Source organism: Muscardinus avellanarius (genome assembly GCF_963383645.1).
Source record: "Muscardinus avellanarius genome assembly, chromosome: 16".
Taxonomy (NCBI): domain Eukaryota; kingdom Metazoa; phylum Chordata; class Mammalia; order Rodentia; family Gliridae; genus Muscardinus; species Muscardinus avellanarius.
Genome location: NC_137802.1, coordinates 2,829,743 through 2,853,605, shown reverse-complemented (window position 1 = coordinate 2,853,605; position 23,863 = coordinate 2,829,743). Strand labels below are relative to the sequence as shown.

General features: G+C 55.8%; 2 protein-coding genes across 4 annotated transcripts in view; one reads left to right on the top strand and one right to left on the bottom strand.

The window, feature by feature from the left end:
• The window catches only part of AP3D1 (adaptor related protein complex 3 subunit delta 1), a gene marked incomplete at both ends in the record, with an annotated part of 57,577 nt that extends 45,963 nt beyond the window's left edge, over positions 1–11,614 (top strand). Inside the window, 14 exons of the mRNA XM_080713898.1 lie at positions 1,321–1,396; positions 1,567–1,769; positions 2,378–2,451; positions 2,717–2,891; positions 3,386–3,457; positions 3,807–3,911; positions 5,278–5,424; positions 5,640–5,687; positions 6,005–6,194; positions 6,385–6,473; positions 6,654–6,739; positions 9,756–9,877; positions 10,111–10,190; positions 11,519–11,614. Of these exons, the coding sequence (XP_080570024.1) occupies positions 1,321–1,396; positions 1,567–1,769; positions 2,378–2,451; positions 2,717–2,891; positions 3,386–3,457; positions 3,807–3,911; positions 5,278–5,424; positions 5,640–5,687; positions 6,005–6,194; positions 6,385–6,473; positions 6,654–6,739; positions 9,756–9,877; positions 10,111–10,190; positions 11,519–11,614 (1,563 nt within the window). The remainder of the gene's footprint in view (positions 1–1,320; positions 1,397–1,566; positions 1,770–2,377; positions 2,452–2,716; positions 2,892–3,385; positions 3,458–3,806; positions 3,912–5,277; positions 5,425–5,639; positions 5,688–6,004; positions 6,195–6,384; positions 6,474–6,653; positions 6,740–9,755; positions 9,878–10,110; positions 10,191–11,518) is intronic.
• Positions 11,615–14,088: 2,474 nt separating this feature from the next.
• On the bottom strand, positions 14,089–16,435 carry IZUMO4 (IZUMO family member 4; the record flags this gene model as incomplete). 3 transcript variants are annotated; one of them, XM_080713169.1, is made up of 8 exons in its annotated part: positions 14,089–14,305; positions 15,015–15,029; positions 15,121–15,168; positions 15,297–15,372; positions 15,464–15,490; positions 15,872–15,943; positions 16,026–16,106; positions 16,194–16,407. In XM_080713169.1, 8 exons carry the CDS (start codon positions 16,405–16,407, stop codon positions 14,200–14,202), a joined length of 639 nt encoding a protein of 212 aa, XP_080569295.1. In that variant the 3' UTR covers positions 14,089–14,199. The 3 variants fall into 3 exon arrangements, with proteins under 3 accessions (XP_080569295.1, XP_080569296.1, XP_080569297.1); XM_080713170.1 differs by having other exon boundaries at positions 14,089–14,290; XM_080713171.1 differs by lacking the exon at positions 15,015–15,029 and having other exon boundaries at positions 14,089–14,347; positions 16,194–16,435.
• Between the last annotated feature and the right edge of the window lie 7,428 nt (positions 16,436–23,863).

The window sequence follows — 23,863 nt, the reverse complement described above, 5'->3', positions numbered from 1 at the left end:
GGGCCTCACTAAGTAGCTGAGGCTGTCCACAAACTATGATCCTCTAGCCTCAACCTCCCAAATGCTGGAATTACAAGTGTGCGCAACCACGCCCGGCTTACTTTTTTTTTTTTTTTTTTTTTTTTTTGGTGGTGGTACTGGGGTTCCTGGAAGCCCTTCTGCCTCTTGGCTACACTCCCAGATTATTTAATACTTTTTTTTTTTGGAAACAGGGTCTCCTAAACCAGCGCGGCTGGCTTTAAACCTGCACGATCCTCCTGTTTCTACCTCCTAAGCGCGGGGATTACAAGCATGCGCCACCATGCCTGGCCCGGCTTACTTTTATAATTTGGAAAAAACCAAGACTGGATTCGTGTGTGTGTGTGTGTGTGTGTGTGTGTGTGTGTGTGTGTGTTTAGTGGAGGGGGGAGGGTCGGGATGAAACCCAGGGGCATTTGTCCTCCGAGCTACACCCCCTGCCCTATTTTTTATTCTTTCTTTTTTTGAAACAGGGTCTCACTGGGTTGCAGAGGGCCTCACTAAGTAGCTGAAGCTGTCAGCGAACCGTGATCCTCTGGTCTCAGCCTCCCAAATACCTGGCTCAAAAATGGATTCAGATAGAAAAAATTGATAAAAATGGTTGCTTCTAGTTTATACATACCTGTAATCTCAGTTCCTAGCCAGCTAAGACAGGAGGGTCACAGGTCGAGGCCAATCTCAGCAATTTAGCAAGACCCTTAGCACCTTATTTTAGCAAGATCCTGATTCAAAATATAAAGGTCTGGAGTGTGGCATGGAGGTGGAATGTCCATCGGTTCAATCCCCAGAACCACCTTATAATCCCCGCACTTCGGCAGGCTAAGACAGGAGGATCACGCAGGTTCGAAGCCAGTCTCAGCTACTTAGTGAGGCTGTTTCCAAATAAAATATAAAATAGGTCTGGGAGTATAGCCCAGAGGTAGAAAGCCTCTGGGTTCCACCCCCAGTACCACCAAAAAAAAAAAAAAGAGCCGTGAGTCGGGTGTGGTGGGCACGCTTGTCATCCCTGTGCTTGGGAGGCGGAGACAGGAGGATCTCAGGGGTTCAAGGCCAACCTCAGCTACTGAGTGAGACCCTGTTATAAAAATTAAAATAGGTCTGGGAGTGTAGCCCAGAGGTAAAAAGCCTGTAGGTTTCACCCCCAGTACCACACAAAAAAAAGAACTGTGTTCTGGGGCTTGTGTGGTTGCTGGGGCCCCTGGCAGCTCTCCTCACACTGGCCGACGCCTGCACATGCCCAGGCACGGCCTCCATGTGCACACCCCCATGCACGCCACTGATGCCCTGGAATCGCTCTTCCAGCGCTACCAAGATACGCCAGGCGTGGAGCACATACCCGTGGTGCAGATTGACCTCTCGGTTCCTCTGAAAGTCCCAGGCAAGTGTCCACTGCTTTCTAGGCAGCGCATGTACCACGAGGGCCCAGGGCTCCCTGCTGGCCTCCCCACCAGTCCTTCAGAGTCTCCTGCAGGCCCCCGGCTCTGCCGCGAGGTGGCGCCCGCTGCAGGTGGGGGGCAGGTGGGCTGGGCTGAGTGCACGCCCCCGCAGGGATGCCCATGTCCGACCAGTACGTGAAGCTGGAGGAGGAGCGCAGGCACCGGCAGCGGCTGGAGAAGGACAAGAAGAAGAAGCGGAAAAAGGAGAAGGAGAAGAAGGGCAAGCACCGTCGCCACAGCTCGCTGCCCACAGAGAGCGACGAGGACATCGCCCCCGCGCAGCAGGTGGACATCGTCACCGAGGAGATGCCCGAGGTCAGCTCCTGCCGCCTGCTTTGTGCTCAGCTCCCTGCGTGTGTTGTCCTCCCCGGCCCGCCGCACGGGGCCACGTGCATTGAGCTTCCTGCAACTTTTTTTTTTTTTTTTTTTTTTTTTTTTTTTTGGCGGGTCTGGAGATGGAACCCAGAAGCATTCGACCTCTGAGCCACACCCCCTGCCCTATTTTTTCTATTCTTTATTCTTTTTTTTTTTTTTGAAACCCGGTCTCACTGAGTTGCAGAGGGCCTTACTAAGTAGCTGCGGCTGTCCGCGAACCGCGATCCTCTGGTCTCAGTCTCCCAAATGCTGTGATTACAAGCGTGCGCCCCCACACCCGCCTCCTGTCTTTCTTGGTGGAGAGAGTGACCAGTTGGCGCGGTCCCAGTCTCCAGAGAGAATAGGAGGCAGGGCCGGCTTGAGCAGCGTCCCCACGCACCTTCCTCGCAAGGCTGCTGCCCCTCCCATGGCCTCCTGGAGGCCCGGCAGCTTGGGTGTGGAACTGACCAGCCCAGGCGGTTCTCCTGCTTCAAGGGTGGGTGGGGGGCTTGGCAGGTCACCTCTGGTTGCTTGTTGACCGGATGCTGCATTTTCCCTCCCTCCCTCAGAATGCCCTGCCCAGCGACGAGGATGACAAAGACCCCAATGACCCCTACAGGGCCCTGGATATTGACCTAGATAAGTAAGTGAGGGCAGTGCGTGGCTGGACACCCTATGGGGGCCACAGGCAGAGGCCACGCTGGGGGTGAGACCTTGGCCAGGCAGAGTCCCTGCTTCCAGGGCCCTTGGTTTTGGGGTCTGCACTCCTGGGGTGCTGGGGAAGGCTTCAGGTCAGAGGACGGAGCACAGGGCGGGTGGAGCCGCCCTGCTCTGACCCGGGAAGTCCGCACAGGGCGGCAGTCCAGGGAGGGGCCGCGGCTCTGCCCAGTGACCTCCCCCTCCCCCAGGCCCTTAGCCGACAGTGAGAAGCTGCCCATCCAGAAACACAGAAACGCCGAGACCTCAAAATCCCCTCAAAAGGAGGATGTTCCCACGCTAGAAAAGAAGAGCAAGAAACCTAAGAAGAAAGAAAAGAAACACAAAGAGAGAGAAAGGGAGAAAGAGAAGAAAAAGGTGAAGAAGGTATGCTGCGCCTGGTGCCGGTGTCCTCTAGAGGGGCCGGGCGGGGCCGGGCAGCCTGGAGTTCCGGGGCAGCCCGCGTAGTCTTGAGAAGGAGGCCTCCCAGCGTGCCCAGGGAGACCACCCATCGCCAGCTGAGCACGCGGGCGGCGCCTCCACAGACCTCACATAGAGAAAGGAAGGGGTTTAAGACCTGCACGTGCGCCGGTGTTGCTCAGCCGCCCTGGCCCCGCCGTCACGGCCTCGTCAGCCCCGCACAGTGTGTGTTGTGTCCATTCACTCTGGCCGTGCTGACATCTCGGCTGCTGGAGGCGGGGTCCGCACAGATTCGGATCTTTGTGGACGCTCCGTTAGCACCAGCTTTGCACCCGAGGCCGCGCCGCGGGCTTGACCTGGGCCCTGCGGCAGAGCAGGGCGGGAGGGAGGTGTGGGGCTGGCACCCTGGGACTGGCCCTACCCACCTTCCCCCCAGCTGCAAGCCTGTCTTCTGGTTCCAGGGTGAGGACCTGGATTTCTGGCTGTCCACCACCCCGCCACCTGCCGCCGCTCCCGCCCCTGCTGTGTCCACGGTAAGGGCTGGAGCCCCCGAGGTCTCACGAAGCACTGGTGCAGGAGTGGGCGGGTGTTCACCGCAGGTCCTGGGTGCAGCCAGGAGCTACGGGTTCCTGATCGGTGGGAGGTGCTCTCTGTGGGGCCTTCTGCAGGCCTCCCCACCCTCGGCTCTTGGCGACTACCCACCCTGTGCCCCTAGCACTTGGCCAGGGATGAAGGAGGCAGGAGGGGACAGCTGGGGCCATCGTGTCACTCGGGACTGGCTGGGGGTGGTGCCCAAGGCGTTCTCTCTCCCTTTTTAAGCCAAGAGCCCCTCCTGCAGCTTGGGACCCCTCTCAGAACCCCAACCCTCCCGGCTCCCTGCAGGAAGAGCTTGGCGTGAACGCAGTCACCTCTTCTCAGGACACGAGTGAGGGCCCCAAGAGGGAGGAGCCGGAGGACGAGGAGAATGCAGAGTGTGAGCTAGAGAGGGTGAGCACGCACGCGCACACCTGTGTCCCCGAGGCCCGCCAAGGCGGGGCGCAGGGCTGGCGTGGGCTGGGGGCGGCCCTGCACGCCCACCGCACGCACGCACGCACGGGCCCTCGGGGGGCTTTTCTTGTCTCATCGTGACCAGTTTTAGTGACAGGTGTATTGAGGTCTAGTTCAGTCTTTTTGGTTGTTGTTTTTAGTACTGGTATTCAACCCAGAAGTGCACTACCTCCAATCTGTACTCCCAGCCCTATTTTATTTTTAGTTTTGAACTAAGTTACTGTCTTGCCAAATTTCTGAGGCTAGCCTTGAACCTGTGATCCTCTTGTCTCAGCCTCCCAAGTACTGGGATTTACAGGCATGCACTACCACGCCTGGCTTAGTTCACAATTTTTTATTCTTATTTACTTTTGGGGGCACTAGGGATTGAATCCAGAGGTGTTCTACCTCTGAGCTACACGCCCAGCCCTATCGTATTTTTATTTTGAAACAGGGTCTTGCTAGGTTGATGAGAGGCTCACCGTTTGCTGAGTCTGTCCTTGAACCTGCGATCCTCCTGGCTCAACCTCCCAACTACTGGGATTACACGCGTGTGCCACCACGCCTGGCTCCAGCTTACAGTCTTTTAAGTCTTTAATTGTGTGCGAGTCACTCATTTAAGTGAATTTTCAGAGTTACGCAACCACCCCTTCCACGTGGTTCTAAACCATTTTCATCACAAAAGAAGTCCCGTCCCCATAAGCATCCCCGCCGTCCCCTCTCCAGAGGCCCTGGCAGCCACTTCCTGTCTCTGGACTCGCCTGTTCCTGTCGCTTCCTGTCACGGAGCCACACACTGCGTGGCCTTTATGGCTGGTTTCCTCCTGAGCTTGATGTCCTCTGGGCCCACGCGCACCGCGTGCGTCAGCCTCGCTCTTCTTCATGACTGAGCGATGCTCCGGCGCGTGCCTGGACCATTGTGCCTCCACGCGCTCCTCCATCCATTAAGTGGACACGGGTTGCTGCCACGTCTTTGCCTCTTTTACACAGTGCTACTATGAGCTGTTGCACACTTGTCTTTGTGGGCATGTCTTCTGGGCACCTAGGGTTGCCGTGGCCGGGCCCCGTGTCTGACGTTCTTGCTGGTTTATCCCCGTGTATTTCCCCCAAGTCCTCAAAGCCGCACCAGCTCCTGTTGCTGGCCTGTGCCTTCTGGGTCCTGGCTTCAGCCAGGCCCGGCCTTGGCCAGGCCCTGCTGGACCTGGGCGCCCGCTGTCCCTTACCCTGCCGTGGTTAGTCCCTATCTCCCCACCACAGACATGAGGGGGAGAACGCTGGGGTGCACTGGGTGGGATGTTTGGGCACTAAGCCTGGACTCCCTGTTCCAGAAATCCTCTAGGCACAAGAAAAAGAAGCACAAGACGGAGAAGGAGAGGTCCAAGGAGGAGAGGAGGTCCAGAAAGAAGCGGCCCGAGCCGGAGGCGCTGGCGGCAGAGCCGGTGGAGAACGGTGCGGCCGAGGAGGAGCCCTTGCCGGTGAGGGGCCTGCCTCTGCCCTCCTGCCCTATGGCTGGACAGGCCTGGGCCAGGCTCTGGAGGGCCACGCTCCGGGCTGCAGGGTCCTTCATGGCTCCCACCATGACACTGGGCCTGGTGCCACCAATGCCTGCTTCGAGTGGCCTTTCATGCCCCGGCATTGGGCAGCCCCTCGGTCCCTGTCGCCCACGGCTGACACGTCTCTCTCTCCCCAGCCCATGTCCAGCTACTGCCTCCTCGCCGAGAACTCGTACATCAAGATGGTGAGTGGCGGGGGCAGGCGGAGCTGGCCTCTGTTGAAGCAAAGGAGGGTGTGAGACTTGAGGGGCAGCGGTAGGCGCGCAGGGCCTGTCCCAGGGGAGCCAGCAGTCAAGCGCTCGTGACCGTGTAGGAGGAACACCTGCTCGGCCTGCACACCGCCCTCCCCGCACCTCTGACCGGGGAGGCCCGGGGCCTCCCTTCTCGGCGCCTTCCAAAGGCAGACAAGCAGTTGTTCTTGCTTCTGGCCAGGAGCTGGTGGCCCCCGGCCCTGTCCCTGGGGCTGGCATCCTGCCTTGTTGACCCCGGGCCTTGCTTGCAGACATACGACATCCAGGCCAACCTGCAGAAGGACAGCCAGGTCACCGTGTCTGTCATCCTGGAGAATCAGAGCGACAGCTTCCTGAAGAACATGGAGCTGAACGTGTTGGACTCCCTCAACAGCAAGATGGCCCGGCCAGAGGGCTCCTCCGTCCACGACGGCGTGCCCGTGCCTTTCCAGCTGCCCCCGGGTGAGCCCGGCCCCGCACAGGCCCGAGCTGGCGTTGCAGAGAGCTTGGTGGGGGCTCAGCTGCCTGCCAGAGCGTGGTGGCTCCTCGGAGACAGGCCGCGCGTGGCCGCAGGGCCCACCCTGGGGACAGGTTTTGGGCCCCAGGCCGAGGCCCAGTCGTGACTCGGACCCGCTCTTTCTCGCCCTGCCAGGCGTCTCCAACGAAGCCCAGTTCGTGTTCACCATTCAGAGCATCGTCATGGCCCAGAAGCTCAAGGGGACGCTGTCCTTCATTGCCAAGGTGTGCACTGCTGGGCCAGGCCTGCCGGGGCCCACTCCAGTGGCCTGCGGCACCCAGCCCTGCGGGCTCCGTGTCTCCTGTGTCCCGTGCCCGGGGGGATTGGGTACTCCAGTTGGAGGCCAGTGCCTATCCGGGGCACCCTGCCGGGGCCCCCCACTCAGCATCCGCCTTCTACCACAGGACGCTGACGGGGCGACCCATGAGAAGCTGGACTTCAGGCTGCATTTCAGCTGCAGCTCGTACCTCGTCACCACACCCTGCTACAGGTACGGCCCGGGTGCCACGGACAGGCGCCCAGCCCTGGACACAGCGCCCAGAGGCCGTACAGAGCCACCCGCCCTGCTCGCAGGCGGCATCGTCCCTCAGGCCGCCGGGCCGTCCCTTTGCACCTGTTCTTCCTGATCTCTTCCAGTGGGCGTTGTGGCGCACGCCTGTAATCCTAGTTTCAAAACAAGATCCTCGCTGAGCGTGGTGGCGCACGCTTGTAATCCCAGCATTCGGGAGGCTGAGACAGGAGGATCGTGGTTCGCAGACAGCCTTAGCCACTTAGTGAGGCCCTCTGCAACTTAGTGAGACCTGGTTTCAAAATAAAGAATAAAAAATAGGGCAGGGGTGTAGCTCAGAGGTCAAGTGCCCCTGGGTTTCATCCCTAGACCCACAAAAAAAAAAAAAAAAAAAAAAAAACAAGATCCTCTTTCAAAACAAAAAATAAATAAAACAAAGAAAAAAGAAACCAGGTGTGGTGACACACGCTTGCAATCCCAGTACTTGGTAGGCTGAGACGGGAGGATCGAGCTTTGAAGCCAACATCAGCGACTTATTTTTTGGTGCTAGGGTTTGAACCTCATAGGCATTTTACCTCCGAGCTCTATCCCTGACCCCTAACCCCCCCCCTTTTTTTCCTACATTGATATTTTGTTTTATTTAATCAGTTTATTTACATAGGAGAGATATTGGCTAATAATAATTATAATAATTTACACGAATAGCTTTTTTAAAATTTTGCAGCCAGGCATGGTGGTACACGCTTGTAATCCCAGTACTTGGGAGGCTGAGACAGGAGGATTGCAGGTTTGTGGCCAGCCTCAGCTACTTAAGGAGGCAGGCCTTCTGCAACTTAGTAAGACCCTGTTTCAAAATAAAGAATAAAAAAATAGGGCTGGGGGTGTAGCTTGGAGGTAGAATGACTCTGGGTTTCATCCCTGGTACTGCCAAAAAAATTTTTGTTTTATTTATTTTTTGTGGTGACCAGGGGCATTCTACTTCTAAGCTACACCCCCAGGCCTATATTATTTTTTATTTTTGAAACAGGTTCTAAGTTGCAGAGGCTGACTTTGAACCTGTGATCTTCCTGGCTCAGCATGAGAAGTACTAAGTACTGGGATTGCAAGTGTGCGCCACCACACCTGGTTTATTTTTGTTTATGTTTTTGGTGGCACTGAGATTCCTGGAAACCCTTCTACCTCCAGGCTACATTCCTAGTACCTATTTTTATAATAAACTTTTTTATTTGGAAACAGGGTCTCTTAAGCCAGCGCGGCTGGCTTCAAACCTGCGTGATCCTCCTGTCTCCGCCTCCCAAGCGTGGGGATTACAAGCGTGCGCCACCACGCCCGGCGTTCTGGTTTATTTTTTGTTTTGAAACAGGATCTTGATAGGTTACTGAGGATTTTGCTAACTGGCCAAGGCTGGTCTCAAACCTGCAATCGTCCTAGCTCATCCTCCCCAAGGTGACTAGCAGCACCTGCCACCACACCTGGCTTACTCATTTAGTTGATTGCCTGTTCACTGTATGTGGGGTGCTGAGAATCGAGTCCAGCGGTATTGTAATCTCACCCATCGCATCTCAGTGGTTATCGGAGGAACGTGTAGAAAAGCTACACCCCCGGACCAATTTTCTTACTTGGAAACAGTCTAGCTAAGTTGCTAAGAGCCTCACTAAATTGCTGAGGCCATCCTTCCAGGTACTAGGATTCCAAGCATGTGGCCACGCCTGGCTGTTTTGGCGTGTATGTGGTACTGGGGGTTGCATCCAGGGGCATTTGACCTCTGAGTTAACACCTAGCACTATTTTATTTTTATTTTTATTTTATTTTATTTTTGCTGGTACTGGGGGCGGAACCCAGAAGCTTTCTACCTCCGGGCTATACTCCCAGATCTTTTTTCTATTTTATTTGGAAACAGGGTCTCACTAAGTTGCTGAGAGCCTAAGTAGCTGAGGCTGGCTTTGAACCTGCGCGATCCTCCTGTGTCTGCCTCCCAAGCGCGGGGATGACAAGCGTGCGTCACCACGCCTGGCTTTTTACTTTTATTTTGAAACAGGGTCTTGTTAGGTTGATGAGAGCCTCCTACCTGCTGAGGCTGTTCTTGAGCCTGTTCTCCTGTCTCAACCTTCCAAGTACTAGGATTAAAGGCATGTGCCACCACATCCATCTTCATTTTATTTATTTATTTATTTATTTTTTTGTGTGTGGGTCTGGGGATAGAACCCAAAGGCATTTGACCTCCGAGCTACAACTTTTTATTATTCTTTTGTTTTGCAACAAGGTCTCACTGAGTTGCGGAGGGCCTCACTAAGTAGCTGAGGCTGGCCGCGAACCGCGATCCTCCAGTCTCAGCCTCCCAAATGCTGGGATGACAAGCGTGCGCCACTATGTCCGGCTCCGTCTTAATTTTTTATTTTTATTATTTTATTTTTTGTGGTACTGGGGATGAAACTCAGGGGCATTCTACCTCTGAGCGACACTCCCAGCCCTATTTTTTATTCTTTATTTTGAAACAGGGTTTCACTGAGTTGCAAAGGGCCTCACTAAATAGCCGAGGCTGGCCGCGAACTGCAGTCCTCCTGTCTCAGCCTCCCGAGTGCTGGGATGACGAGCGTGTCCACTGCGCCCGGCTCTTAGTTTTTTATTTTGAGACAGGGTCTTCCTAAGTTGCTGAGGCTCTCTGACTTGCTGAGGTTGGCGCTGACCCTACAATCTTCCTTCTCAGCCTCCCGAGTACTGGGATGACGGACATGTGCTGCTGTGCCCTGGTGATCTCATATGCGAGAACAGTCAGATGAGAGGAGGGCCCACCCCGATGGCCTTACTGCCTCGGTGGTCTTTTTAATGGCCTGACTCGCAAGAGCAGTCACATTTGGAAGCGCTGGGTGCAAATTGCCAGGAGGACCCTCCAGGCCCATCACATCTCACAAGAGCCCAGGGCTCGGCCCCGGCACGGAGGCGGGCCATCCCCCGGTGCTTCTGGAAGTCACCCACCCTGCCCTGCTTCTTCCCACAGTGACGCCTTTGCCAAGTTGCTGGAGTCAGGGGACCTGAGTATGAGCTCAATCAAAGTTGATGGCATTAGTATGTCCTTCCAGAACCTTCTGGCAAAGATCTGTTTTCACCACCATTTCTCCGGTAAGGGATGTGTCGAGCCCGAGGCTGTGCGGCCCTTACATGCTTGTTTCTCCTCGGCCAGCCTGGCTGCACCGCACGCCTGCCCCTGGCCAGAGCAGCCCAGCGAGGCCTGTGCCCCAGAGGCCTGGCCGCTCTGCCCCCGCCCCTGCTCCGGCAGCCTCTCGGAGCCTGGCCGAGAGCAGCCTGGGACGGGCCCTTGGGGAGGGCCCGGCCTCACCCCTGCCCCGTTGCAGTTGTAGAGCGAGTGGACTCCTGCGCCTCCATGTACAGCCGCTCCATCCAGGGCCACCACGTCTGCCTCCTAGTGAAGAAGGTGAGCTCCCGGCTGGGGCGGCCACTTGACGTCCCCTGGTCCGAGGGCGGGCCCTGCCTTGCCAAGCCCTCCATGGTGTCCCCGGTTTCTGGGGCCCACAGTTGGGAGGGTGGATGTTGGAGAGGAAAGCTGAACCGGCAGCCGATTCTGGGCTCCTTAATCCTGGTACCCCAAGGCCACCTGCCACTCTTGGGCCCTCTTGGCCTATTACCTTGGTTAGCCCCCTCCGGGAGAGACGGGAGTAGGGCAAATGCCATCTCACCCATCACATTGTAATGGTTATCGGAGCACCGTGCGTAGAAAAGCATTTTGCAAAATTAAAAGAGTTAGCCGGGCGTGGTGGCGCACGCTTGCAATCCCCGCGCTTGGGAGGCGGAGACAGGAGGATCGCAGGTTCGAAGCCGGCCATGCTGGCTTAAGAGACCGTTTTCAATTAAAAAGTATAAAATAGGTCTGGGAGTGTAGCCTGGAGCTAGAAGGGCTTCCAGGAACCCCAGTACCACACACACACACACACACAAAAAAAAAAAAAAAGTTAAAAATAGGCTGGGGAAGCTGGGCGTGATGGTGCTCCATCCCCAGTACCACAAAAAGAAAAGTACAGGGCAGCCAGGTGTGCTGGCACACACTTGTAATCCCGGTTCTTGGGAGGCTGAGACAGGAGGATCTCAAGTCCACAGCCAGCCTCAGCTACTTAGTAGTGAGGCCCTCCTCAACTTAGATCCTGTTTCAAAATAAAGAATAAGCGAGGCGTGGTGGCACACGTTTGTAATCCCAGCATTTGGGTGGCTGAGACAGTTGAACTGTGCAAGTTCGAAGCCAGCCTTAGCTACTTAGTGAGATCTCTGCAACTCAGTGAGACCCTGTTTCGAAATAAAATACAAAATAGGTCGGGAGTGTAGCCCAGAAATAGAAGGGCCCCTGGGTTCTATCCCCACTACCACAAAACAGAACAAAACAGGGCTGTGGGTGTGCAGCAGAGATGGAATGCCCCTGGGTTCAATCCCAGTATCACACACACGAATAAAAGTACAGTTCAGGCCAGGCACACTGGCACGCTTGTAATCCCAGTACTTGGGAGGCGGAGACAGGAGGATCAGATCGCAGGTTTGTCGCTAGCCTCAGCTACTTAGGCCCTGCTTCAAAATAAAGAACACATTATTTTTATTTTTTATTTAACTATTTTTGCAATACTGGGAATGGAACCCAGGAGTATTGTACCTCTGAGCTACACCCTCAGAATAAAAAAGTAGGGCTGGGTTTAGATGAGAGGTCGCGCGGCCCTAGGCTCAGCGCAGGTGTGCGGCACCTCTGCTTGGTCCTCGCAGGGCGAGAGCTCAGTGTCGGTGGACGGCAAGTGCAGCGACGCCACGCTGCTGAGCAGCCTGCTGGACGAGATGAAGGGGACGCTGGCCCAGTGCTAGTGGCACGGAGGGAGGCCCCGCCACAGACAGCCCTCGCCTCCTTTGTCACGCGTACGTCCCCGGGGCCGCGCTTTCCTTTAACTCCATCAGCCACTGCGTAGACATCACGGTCCTGTGTCGCATTGGTCTGAACCCGTTTTTATTTGACTCTGTCCACTCTTCTCCGGCAAGAAGCCCCATTCCAGTCCTCAGACCAGCAAGGGGCTCTCCCCGCTCCGCTCCCCCCTACAGGGGGGCCGACTTCCGCGCGTGTGGCCACGGGGGCTGCCCAGGCGCCATGCAGGCCCGGGGGCACCGGGGAGAGGGTGCTCAGGAGACAGGGCGGGGTTGGTGGAGGTCCAGCTGTCCCACCCCCAGAGCCTTCCTGGCAGCCCCTGTGGGGAGGTGAATCACCGAGCTCCTAGCCCTAGAGCCCGCGAAGGCGAAACAGCCAGGCAGCAGGGCCCGGCCGGGCAGCAGTCACTGACAGCAGGGATGGGACCGATTATTGCTGGGCTGTTTGGGGCGTGTGGTGGCGTCATGCGATTCCACGCCCCGCTGGCTCATCACACCATAAGGCCTGGCCCGCCTCGCACCTTAGGTGCCGCTGGGGCCCAGAAGCCCCCACACCTGGGTTGGGTGCCCCGGGCAGGGAACGGGTGTCCCAGGCGCTGGCAGGATGGTGCTTGGGCCGGGTCCCCCGCAAAGCCGCCTGCTGGGCAGAGCAGCCCGGCCGGGGAGGGGCCCGCGGGCCTGGCGCCTGGCAGCCGGGCGTGTGCCGGACTCCCCTCAGAGATGATGGTTCTCCCCGATGTTTTAGCCGTTCCTTTTGATGAAAACTGTCACTTTAGCATGTAGGGTAATCTATTACAGAACCCCAAACCGTGATTCTAGAACTTTGAAATCGTATGATGTGTTACATAACGATTTATTTGCTATCGACATTCCCGGATAAAGAAGAGACATATCACGCTGCTGTAATGATTCTGTGTCGAGATGATCAAATAAAGTCGCAAAGCAGACTCTCACGCCCAGCGCCTGCCGCGCCCTGTGCACCCTGGGCCGGGGCCAGCAGCAGGCCCGGGAAGGCCACGGCTCTGCTCCCGCGGGGGGCAGTGGTCCCCGTGTGCAGTTGAGGCTCTGGAGGCCGTGGTGGGCAAGGGCACCTCTGACCCCTCCCCACGGGGCGCGTCACCCACTCTTCCCTGGGAATCCCGGGGTTAACGGGGAAAGCTGGGACGGGGGCTGCAAGAGGTCGGCAGGAGAGCAGCCAGCGCTGCAGCTGTTGGCTCTCCGCGTCGCCACCGGCCTCATGGCCCCACACAGACCCAGGACGATGGAACAGAGAACCTCGTGTCTTCTACAACTTAAATCCCAAGTGCTGCCACGGCCGACGAGGCCCAACAGGGAGCAGGAGGCTAGACCGAGACCACCCAGCAGGCGCCCCGACCAGCGCCTTCTCCGGGGCCGCGCTGTCCCAGAACGCCACCACAGGCCTGTGACCACCAGCCCCTGGCCAGGACCCAAGGGGCCCCAGAGGCAGCCCTCGGATGTCAGTGTTGGCAACAGCATGGCGTGTTTGGTGCCAGCTTCTGGAGGCACTGAAGATGATCCCTGGGTCCTAGCAGCCCTCTCCAATGCACAGCAAGGGAACCACCGTGGCCTGAGATGTCACCACAGAGGTCACCCCCGCAAAGGAAGATCCCGCATGCCGGGCCCTCAATACTTGTGCAGATGGACAGCACACACTGGGACCAGGCAGGCAGGACAGGTCTGCTTGTCACAGCCTGCAGTCCTTGGCTCCTTTGGCCTACGCGTGGCTTCAGTGACCGGAATCCCCAAACATGCTAAACCTGGCTTGGCTCTCACCCAGCACGGTCTCATTTTGCATCAAAACTCCCCACTGGCTTCCTTCGCCTGCCTCCAGGCATTTGCCTGCAGATGCTCAGATGGGGCAGGGCGAAATGCGTGGGGTCTCTGGAGCTCGGAATGTGGCTCTGCGTCAGCTGGCCCAGGCTCCCTGCGTCCACTGGCCTGCGGCCAGGACCCACCTTGCCCAGGAAGGGACCTTTAGGCTTTTCTGGAGACCTACCACCCACTCCTCAAGCCCCTGGAGCAGCTCCTCCTGCATCACAAGAACTGTCCTCTGAAATCGGCTGTGGTGGCACACGCTTGTAATCCCAGCATTTGGGAGGCTGAGACAGAAGGATCACGGTTTGAGGACAGCCTCAGCTACTAATTAGGGAGGCCTTCTACAACTCAGTGAGACCCGGTTTTAAAATAAAGAATAAAAAGTAGGGCTGGGGGTATAGGCCAGGGATAAAATGCCCCTGGGTCCCATCCCCAGTACAAAAAACAAAACTGTCCTCGGTTGAGAAATGTCAGGGCACTTTTAATTGTCCTAACTGACAGCTCTGCGGCCCTTTCCAGTCCGAATGTATATACAAACTCATCTCCCTCCCCTCCCCTGCTCAGGCCCAGCTTGAGCTCTCTGGAGATGGGAGGGGAGACTTGGGGCAGCAGCAAACTCGCCCCAGAGGGACAGGACAGGGCGGGCCAGCCAGGCCGGCTCCTGCCTATCAAGGTTGGGGGTGAGGTGACGGCTCTCAGTGTTGGGTCAGACACTCAGAGGCATTTTCCAGGGTCAGGTTGGCCAGGTGCTGTGGCTCCAGGCAGGCGAAGCTTGGTGATATCAGGCTGCAGGGGAACCAGCTGCCCTCAGCCCTTCCTGTCTGCCCCCACTGGTGGCCTTGGCTGGGGGGCCCCCGGCCTCCTCCCAAATGGACAGGTGGGTCCCCGCCTGTTCTTATAAGAGGTTGTGGGGGTGAGGGGTCCTGTTAGCCTTCGGGTTTGGGTTTCTGGGTAAGGTGTACCCCTGCCCCTGGAGAACACTGCTTATGTGCAGCCTCCCTTCCCGGTTACTCACAAGGCTGGGGTGTTTCTGCGCATGTCAGGAGGGGAGGTGGAGGAAGAAGTGTGGTTGGTTCTCAAAATGACCACACGAGAGGTTGCAGAGCCGACATCCAGTTCGTCCCAGGTGCAAAGAGAACCCCATCCGACACCCCTGACCGCTCCCCACTCGCCTGGGGGACCCCAGGTACCCGTCATTCTCTGCCCTCCCCCTCCAGAAGGCCAGGGCAGCCTTACCTGGCGTGAGTGTCCTGTCTGAAAGACATGATGGGCCTCTGGTTAGATCCCCAGTTTAGGCTGGGCCTGTGTCTCTGGCCCGCGGATACCTTCACTGGGGTGCTGACCACCAGCTCAGGGTAGCCTAGACTCTTTGGGGACCCATGAGCCAGAGTGATCCGCCCCCTTCTCTGGAGAGGAAGACCCTTGAAGGAGGAGGGGGCTGACGCGCCCCAGGCGTACTCACACTGCCTCGGACAAAAGGTGTGTTGGATTTGAGGAGGGGGGGACTTACTTGTGCCATATATTTCTATGAAGACAGTGGGGTTGAAGTGAGGGACTGGGTGGCCTTGTCCGGTGTCCTGTCCCTGAGCCTGTGCGTGCCCCAAACCCCAACTCACATGTAATGGAGAAGGCCACGCACAGCCGTCTCCCACTGTACCGACGACCTGTGGGAACACAGGCCTTGGAGGTGGCAGGCTGCCGAGCCCCAGGCCCCCCACCCGCGTGACAAGCCCCAGGACCCCAGGGACAGCAAGGCCCGAGGCAGAGGCAGAGGCTGGTGCCTGAGCCCTACTCGCAGTTGTAGCCAAAGCAGACGACGTGCGAGTCCGTGCAGTTGCTGCAAGAGATGGTCTTGTACTGGAAGATGCCTGGAACACAGCAGAGGTGGCGGCGGGCTCCCCGGCCTCCCAGCCCGGGCCACCTGCACCGCGCCCTCAGCCTGGGCCCAGGCTCACTCACCACAGTGACGCTGGCAGTCAATGCGGCCTGTGGAGGAACAAGACAGCACATCCTTACCAGGCGCAGCCTAACCCCCAGCCAAGCCAAAAAGCTCAGGGGCCATCTGCCGGCCACATGGGCCACAACCGCATCTGGGTTTCATGATGTGTGTCAAAGACCCACAAGGAATTAGTCCTGGAGTCGTTTCCAGAGTGGGTTGGAGCAGGCCCCCAGGGGAGGGCAGTTGTAACACTTTGGTGCCTCCAAAGAACTAGATAGAGGAGCCAGTGGGGCGGTGGTATTCCTAGAGAGCCATTCCTCTCGCCCTGAGCCCTGGGCTGGCTGCCATCTCCGAGCGCTAGTTCCCAGCCCGGAGGAGCTTGAGCAGGGGAGGGAGGGCAGCATCCCACCACCGAGTTCTCTGCTCACTTTCAATGATGGCGTTCTGGATGAGATGCACCTGTTCCCGGAAGATGGATCGCAGCTCATTGGGGAAATACCCTGAGGGGTCACGCAGAGGCGGCAGGTCAGGACCAGGCGGTGGACGAGCCCGGGGAAGCCTGCCTCCGTTTCTGCCCCTTACCGGGAAAGTACATCTTGCCCTGATACAGCTGATCCATCTTCTGGTACACGGTGTCTGCCACTTGGTTCAGTTTCTCCCGGGCTGCAGGAAGGAGACCACAGGTGAGCGACCTGGCCCGGGGATACCGCGAGGCCGTCAAGCCGACCCTGCTCCCGGCTCCCCGCTCACTGATTTCCTCGGGGATGGCCAGGTGCAGCTCCCTCATGGTGTCCTGGCTCCAGTCGGTGAGCAGCGCCCCCGACACGGGGATGTCGCCCACCCACCAAGACTTGAGATTCACGTGGTGGCGGTAGAAGGAGAATTTCTCTGAGAAGTTCTCGTGGCAGTGTAGGCAGCCCCGGGCCAGCGCCGCTGTCATGCCCAGGCACAACAGCAGGGCCATGGCCCGCCCCCGCCCGCCGCCGGCCAACCAACGGCGGCGCCCGCGCCACGCCCTCCCGACGCGCACCAACCAACGGCGCCTGCTCGGGCTCTAGCCGCGCCTTCACACCCGCCCCCAGCGCAGGCCCCGCCCCTCTCCCGGCCCCGCCCCTGGACTCAACCGGCAACCGACACAGGAGCCAGTGAGGCGCAGGCCACGCCCACTAGACGTAATTAAAATTCTTCACACGCGTTAGCTCCTCCCCCTAGACGCACGCATGCGCCAACGGCCAGCACCAGTTCCTCCTTTCGGACTGGACCCTGCGGGGGCCCCGGGACCCGCATTTCAAACCAATACACAAGCCCCTCCCACAAGCACCAGCCAATGATGAGAGTGGTCGGTGCGGGTTGCTAGGCAACAAGATCCGCGTTGGGCCCGCCCAGCCTTCAGTCTAGTCGCGCGCCCGCCTCCATCCGGGACTTTTGGAGACGCGCCGCCACGCCTCCTCCCAAGCCCGGCCCCTCAGCGGAAGTGGGTCCGTCCGCGGGTGCGGTCGGGGCGGGGCCCGCAGGTCCCTCCGCGGCGTGCTCGTCCGCGGGCGGCGACGGCAGGTGAGGTCGCCGAGAGCGAGCTCGGCGCGGGCGGCCGCGAAGCGCCTGGGTGAGTTTCCAGGAGGGATGGAGCGGGGTGGCCGGAGGCCGGGTAGCTGGGAAGGCGAACGCCGCCGGGGTGGGTAAAGTCCACCGAGCTCCGGCCCCGCGCCCCCGCGGGTCGGCCGCGCCGCGCCCCCGTCCGCTCGTGGAGCCCAGCCACGGGCAGGGGCGGCGCCGGGAGGGAGGTGTGGCAGGTGCCCGCGCGCCCGGCCGAAGGTAACCGCGGCCCCGCCGCGCCCGCGAGGCCCGGGCCTCTGAATGGCCACGTTTCTTAGCGGTCTGCGAAGCTGGGCGTGGGGCGCGCGCCTGGAGCCCCCGGGCCTGGGGCGTCGAGACCCGTGGATCGCAGGTTCGAAGCCAGACTCAGCAAGTTAGCGAGGTCCTCCGCGACTTAGCGAGACCCTGCTTAAAAGGAAAAATAGAAATTAGGAATGGGGTGTGGCTCGGAGGCCGACTGTCCCGGGCTTCAATCCCCAGGACCACAAAAACAAAAAAAAACAAAAACCCCGGGTGTGATGGTGCAGGCTTGAAATTGTAATCTCAGTACTTGGGAGGCGCAACTTAGACCTTGTTTTAAAATAAAGAATGAAATACAGGGCTGCAGCTGTGTAGCTCCGAGATAGAGTGCCCTCGGATTCCATCCCCAGTACTGAATAAAAAGACAGAGAAAAGAAGAAGTCCTTGAAGTGGGGTGTGGCGGCGCACAGCTCCAATCCCAGTACTTGAGAGGCAGAAACAGGAGTATCTTAGGCTCGAAACCAGCCTCAGCAACTTAGCAATACTTTAAGTAGACCCTGTTTGAAAATAAATAAAATAGAGCCCAGTGTGGTGGCCCACTCTCTTGTAATCCCAGCATTCGGGAGGCTGAGACAGGAGGATCTCAGGTTCACGGCCAGCCTCAGCTATGTAGTGAGGCCCTTCACAACTCAGTGAGACCCTGTTTCAAAATAAAGAATTAAAAATAGAGCAGGGGTGTGGCTTGGAGGTCAAATGCCCCTGTGTTCCATCTCCAGACCTGCAAACACACACACACACACACACACACACACACACACACACCCCAGAAAACAGGGGCATACACACCATAGGAAGCATGCAGGCAGGGAAACATGTAAAACTGCATGTCTGAGAGTATAGCAGCTGTCACTTTGAATATGGGCAGCTTATTTTATTAATCCCGTAAAAACATGTAAAGGGAAGCCAGGTATAGTGGGGTGGGTGTGGGGGGAATCACTGAAGCCGGTCGTGGTGGCGCACACTTGTAATCCCAGCTGAGGCTGAGACAGGAGGATCGTGGTTTGTGGACAGCTTCGGCTACTTAGTGAGGCCCTCTGCAACTCAGTGAGACCCTAAATAAAGAATAAAAAATAGGGCTGGGAGTGTAGCCCCTGGGTTCCATCCCCAGACCTGCAACAACAACAACAAAAGTCTCTGAAGCTGGTTACAGTCGCAAGCACACACCTGTGATTCCAGTACTTGAGAGTCTGAGACAGGAGGATTATGGGTTCTTGGGTAGCCTCAGCAATGCACGGAGACCTTGTTTCAAAACAGGAAATGAAAGGAGCTAGGTGTATATAGCTTGGCTCAACTCCCAGGACCACTACCCTCCTTTATGCGCAAATGTAAAAGAGAAAAGGGATAAAGGCAGGAAGGGAAAGGTAATATCTATAAAGAAAGATCTTCCCCCAAAACTGACTGGCTGGCCTCAAACCTCGAGCCTCCTGTCTTACCCTCCTAAGGATTACAGGCCGGTGCCATCCCGTGCCAGGATTCAGTGACTCTGGGGGAGGGGGTTTACTGGGAATTGAACCTAAGGGCATTCTACCTCCTGGCTACACCACCAGCCCTATTTTTTGTTGTTGTTGTTTTTTTTGCAAGTCTGGGGATGTAACCCAGGCGCATTTGATCTCCGAGCTACACCCCCTGCCCTATTTTTTATTCTTTATTTTGAAACAGAGATTCACTCATTTGCGGAGGGCCTCACTAAGTAGCTGAAGCTAGCAGCAAACTGTGATCCTCCTGTCTCAGCCTCCCATCGCAGCCTCTGGGATTACACATGTGTGCCACCACACACTATTTTTTATGCTTTATTTTGAAACAGTGTCTCACTGAGTTGCAGAGGCCTCATTAAGTAGTGAAGGCTGTCTGCAAACCTGATCCTCAGGTCTCAGCCCCCCAAGTGCTGGGATTACAAGTTGGCCATCATGCCCAGCCCCAGCTTTATTTTTATTTTTTTTATTTTTTATTTTTTATTTTTATTTTTTTGGTGGTACTGGGGGTGGAACACAGAGGTTTTTCTACCTCCGGGCTATACTCCCAGACCTATTTTATATTTTATTTGGAAACAGGGTCTCACTAAGTTGCTGAGAGCCTCACTAAGTAGCTGAGGCTGACTTCGAACCTGTGTGATCCTCCTGTCTCAGCCTTTCAAGCGCGGGGATGACAAGCGTGCGCCACCACGCCCGGCTTATTTTTATTTTTTTAACTTTATAATTTTTAATTTTTTTACAGTCCTGGAATGAAACCCAGGAACATTGTACCTCTGAGCTACACTCCCAGCCCTATTTTTTTTTTATCCTTTATTTTGAAACAGGGTCTCACTGAATTGCGAAGGGCCTCACTAAGTAGTTAAAGCTGCTTCGAACCACGGTCCCTCCGGTCTCTGTCTCCCGCATGCTGGGATGACAAGTGTGTGCCACCACACCCGGCCTATTTCTATTTTTGAAACAGGGCTCACTGGGTTGATGAGCATCTCACTACTTGTTGAGGCTGTCCTCAAACAAACCTGTGATCCTCCTGTTTCAACCTCACAAATACTAAGAGAGGGCCTGGCTTGGGCCCTTTCATGGTCTAAGTTAGCAGGACAGGGTCGGTGTCTTGTGTAAAAACCTGAGGCCCAAGCCAGGAGCGGTGGCACGCTTGTCATCCCAGCATTCAGGAGGCTGAGACCGGAGGATCGCAGTTCGTGGACAGTCTCGGCTACTTAGTGAGGCCCTCTGCAACTCAGTGAGACCCTGTTTCAAAATAAAGGATAAAAAATAGGGCTGGGGATATAGCTTGGAGATAGAATTCCCCTGGGTTCCATCCCCAGACCTGAAAAAAAAAGAAAAAAATAGGGCAGGGGGCATAGCTCAGAGGTAGAATGTCCCTGGGTTTCATCCCCAGACCCACAAAAAAAAAAAAAAAAAAAAAAAAAATCCCAGAGGCTCCACATTCTCTGAAAAGTCCCCGTGAGCTACAGGTCGGCCATCAGGAGTGGCTCCCAGCTAAGCGCCTGGGCACATGGCAGCAGAATCCCCATGGGCCTGGCTCCAAGCCTGCGGGGGTTACCATGGGAAGTTTTAGGCATTCCCCAGCCCATAGGCGTGGTTCCGGTTCCTGTTCTCCGGGAATTCGGGGGTTTACAAGCTGTAACCAGAAAAGGCAAATGAGAATCCAGAAATGAGATTCTGGTCTTCCCGGAGGCAGCTCCAGCATCCCAAACACGATGCCCTTGCGGTGTCTGACCGTCACCAAGGGGGTGCTGCTGCCCCACCTCCTCCCCTGCGGAGAATGAACCCCGGGCTCAGACAAGGCAGCCCCGGCCAGGCCAGCCCTCTTCCCTGGATGTCTCCAGATGGTTCCCTCCGCCCTACTCACACCAGAAGAACCGTGCCCGTGTTGTAAAGAAACTCGGGCCGATGCCTGATGTGGGAGCGCACACTTGTCATTCCGGCATTCGGGAGGCTGAGCCCAGAGGATCGCAGTTCACGCCCAGCCTCAGCTACTTAGTGAGGTTCTTGGCAACTCAATGAGACCCTGTTTCCAAATAAAGACTAACCTGTAGGGCTGGGGTGGAGCTCAGAAGTAGAATGCCCCTAGGTTTCATCTCCAGTACTGCAAAAAAAATAAAGAAATAAGAATAAAATAGAGATGAGGGTATAGCTTGAAATTAGAATGTCCCTGGGTTTCATCCCTAGTACCACATAATAATAATAATAATAATAATAATAATAATAATAATAATAATTAATAATAGAAAAACAGTGCTGGGTGTGTAGCTTAGAGGTAAAAAGCCTCTCTGATCATTCTCCCATACCACTCACACACAAAAAAAATCCCAAGCCACAGACACTTGTACCATAGAATAGGAACCTCACCTTTCACCTAACTTCCAGGGAAAAACCACCCTTCCTCCTTCCTTTTTCATAACTACTAATTTATCTCGTGTGTGTATGTGTGTGTGTGTGTGTGTGTGTGTGTGTGTACGCGCGCGCGCGTGTGTGCATGTGTGTGGGGGGTACTGGGCATTCTGCTTCCAAGCTAAGCCCTTTTTATATTTTATTTTTAAGTAGGGTCTCAGTAAGTTTTTTTGGGTTTTTTTTTTTTTTTTTTTTTTTTTTTTGTGGTACTGGGGGTGGAACCCAGAGGCTTTCTACCTCCGGACTATACTCCCAGACCTATTTTATATTTTATTTGCAAACAGGGTCTCACTAAGTTGCTGAGAGCCTCACTAAGTAGCTGAGGCCGGCTTCGAACCTGTGCGATCCTCCTGTCTCAGCCTCCAAGCGCAGGAATTACAAGCGTGCGCCACCACGCCCGGCCTAGTAAGTTATTATTTATTTTGAAACCGAGTCTCACTAAATTACATAGCACTGACTTGGAACCAGAATCCTCCTGTCCTGTCTCAGCCTCCCAAGTGCTGGTTTATACTATGGATAGTAAAAAAGATCTTTTTTTTTTTTTTTTTTTTTTGGTGGCACTGGGGATGGAACCCTTCTGCCTCCAGGCTACACACTCCCAGAGCTATTTTATATTTTATTTGGAGACAGGGTCTCTTAAGCCAGCAAGGCTGGCTTCGAACCTGCGCGATCCTTCTGTCTCTGCCTCCCAAAAGCTTCAGTTATAAGTGTGCACCACCACACCTGGCCCCTGCATTTAATATTTTATTATTATTATTATTTTTTTTTTTTTTTTGCAGGTCTGGGGATGGAACCCAGGGGCATTTGACCTCCAAGCCTCACCCCCCGCCCTATTTTTATGGTTTATTTTGAAACCAGGTCTCACTGAGTGGCAGAGGGCCTCACTAAGTAGCTGAGGCTGTCCGCGAACCGCGATCCTCCCGTCTCAGCCTCCCGAATGCTGGGATTACAAGTGTGCGCCACCACGCCAGGCGCGATATTTTATTCTTTATTTGAAACAGGGTCTTGCTAAGTTGCTCAGGACCTCACTGGCCGGGAACCTGTGGTCCTCCTCTTTCAGCCTCCCAAGTACTGCGATTTCAGCCATGTGCCTCCACGCCCGGCTCTGAGGGTAGTTGAGGAACACTGCCTTTGTGAATGGGGCAGGTTCTATGTTCCTTGTGTCTCCCAGCCACATACTGGGGCCAGATACCAGGATTATACACACCCATCATGGGCACACGCAACAGGGGCAGGATGTGGACGCCTCCGGAAGGAAGTGGGTGACTGGGGGCCCGAGCTGCCGCTCACAGGTCACGCCAGTTGGTTGCTTAGAGGAACTGTTTTGTTTTGTTTTCAGAAAAAAAAAAAAAAAGAAGAAGAAGAAAAAGGGTGTGTATGTGTGTGCGTGGAGACAGGCAAATGTATCATCTTACCTCTCCTCTTTCTAGAAGTTTCCACAGGTCACTCATGTCTCAGCCATCTGTGGGAAGACCGGGGGGTCCAAGAGGCGCTGGCGCTCAGTTCTGAGAAGCTGCTGGAAGCTGCGCTAAGAAGATCAGAGAAAGGACTCTCCCAAAGGTGACTGGGACTGGGGCAGTGGTGGGGCGTCGTCCCTGGGGCCCAGCCTGGCTTCCTGCCACGCCGGGCTGTGAGGACAGCAGCTTCCTGCCAGAGGCTGGCGGTCACCCCCGGTTGTGGACCTGGCGTTTCTTTCTTTTTTTTTTTCTCTCTCTTTTTTTTTTTTTTTTTCGGTACTGGAGATGGAACCCAGTGGCATTCTACCTCCAAGCTGCACCCCCAGCCCTATTTTTTTTTTTTTTTTTTTTTGTGGGTCTGGGGATGGAACCTAGGGGCATTTGACCTCTGAGCTACACCCCCCACCCTATTTTTTTTTTTCTTTATTTTGAATCCGGGTCTCACTGAGTTGCAGAGGGCCTCACTAAGTAGCTGAGGCTGTCCGCGAACCGCAATCCTCCAGGTCTCAGCCTTCCAAATGCTGGGATTACAAGCGTGCGCCACCACGCCCGGCTTTATTTTTTATTTTGAAACCGGGTCTCACTGCGTTGCAGAGGGCCTCACTAAGTAGCTGAGGCTGTCCGCGAACCACGATCTCCCGGTCTCAGCCTCCCGAATGCTGGGATTACAAATGTACGCCGCCACGCCCGGCATTGGCATTTTTTTTCTGAGAGAAAACACTTGACTTTGGACAGGGAGCCTTCCCATCCAGGAAGTTTTGAGAACATAATTGCTTCCCCCTAAAAAATATTATCGGTCGGGTGTGGTGGCCCACACTTTTAATCCCAGTACTTGGGAGGCTGAGACAGGAGAATTGCAGGTTTGTGGCCAGCCTCAGCTACTTAGTGAGGGTGAGACCCTGTTTCCAAATAAAATATAAAATAGGTCTGGGAGTATAACCTAGTCCTAGAAAAGCCCCTGGTTCCACCCCCAGTACCACCAATAAATAAATAAAGAATAAGCCGGGCATGGTAGTGCACGCTTGTAAGCCCATGCCAGGCTGAGAAGATATTATTTAGAGTATAAGTTTCTGTCAAGGATGTTTTGTGACTTTCAGAGTATATTGCACTTCTTTTGTTAAAATTAATCCTGAGCCAGAGTGTGGTGGCGCACACTTACAACCCCAGCATTTGAGAGGCTGAGACA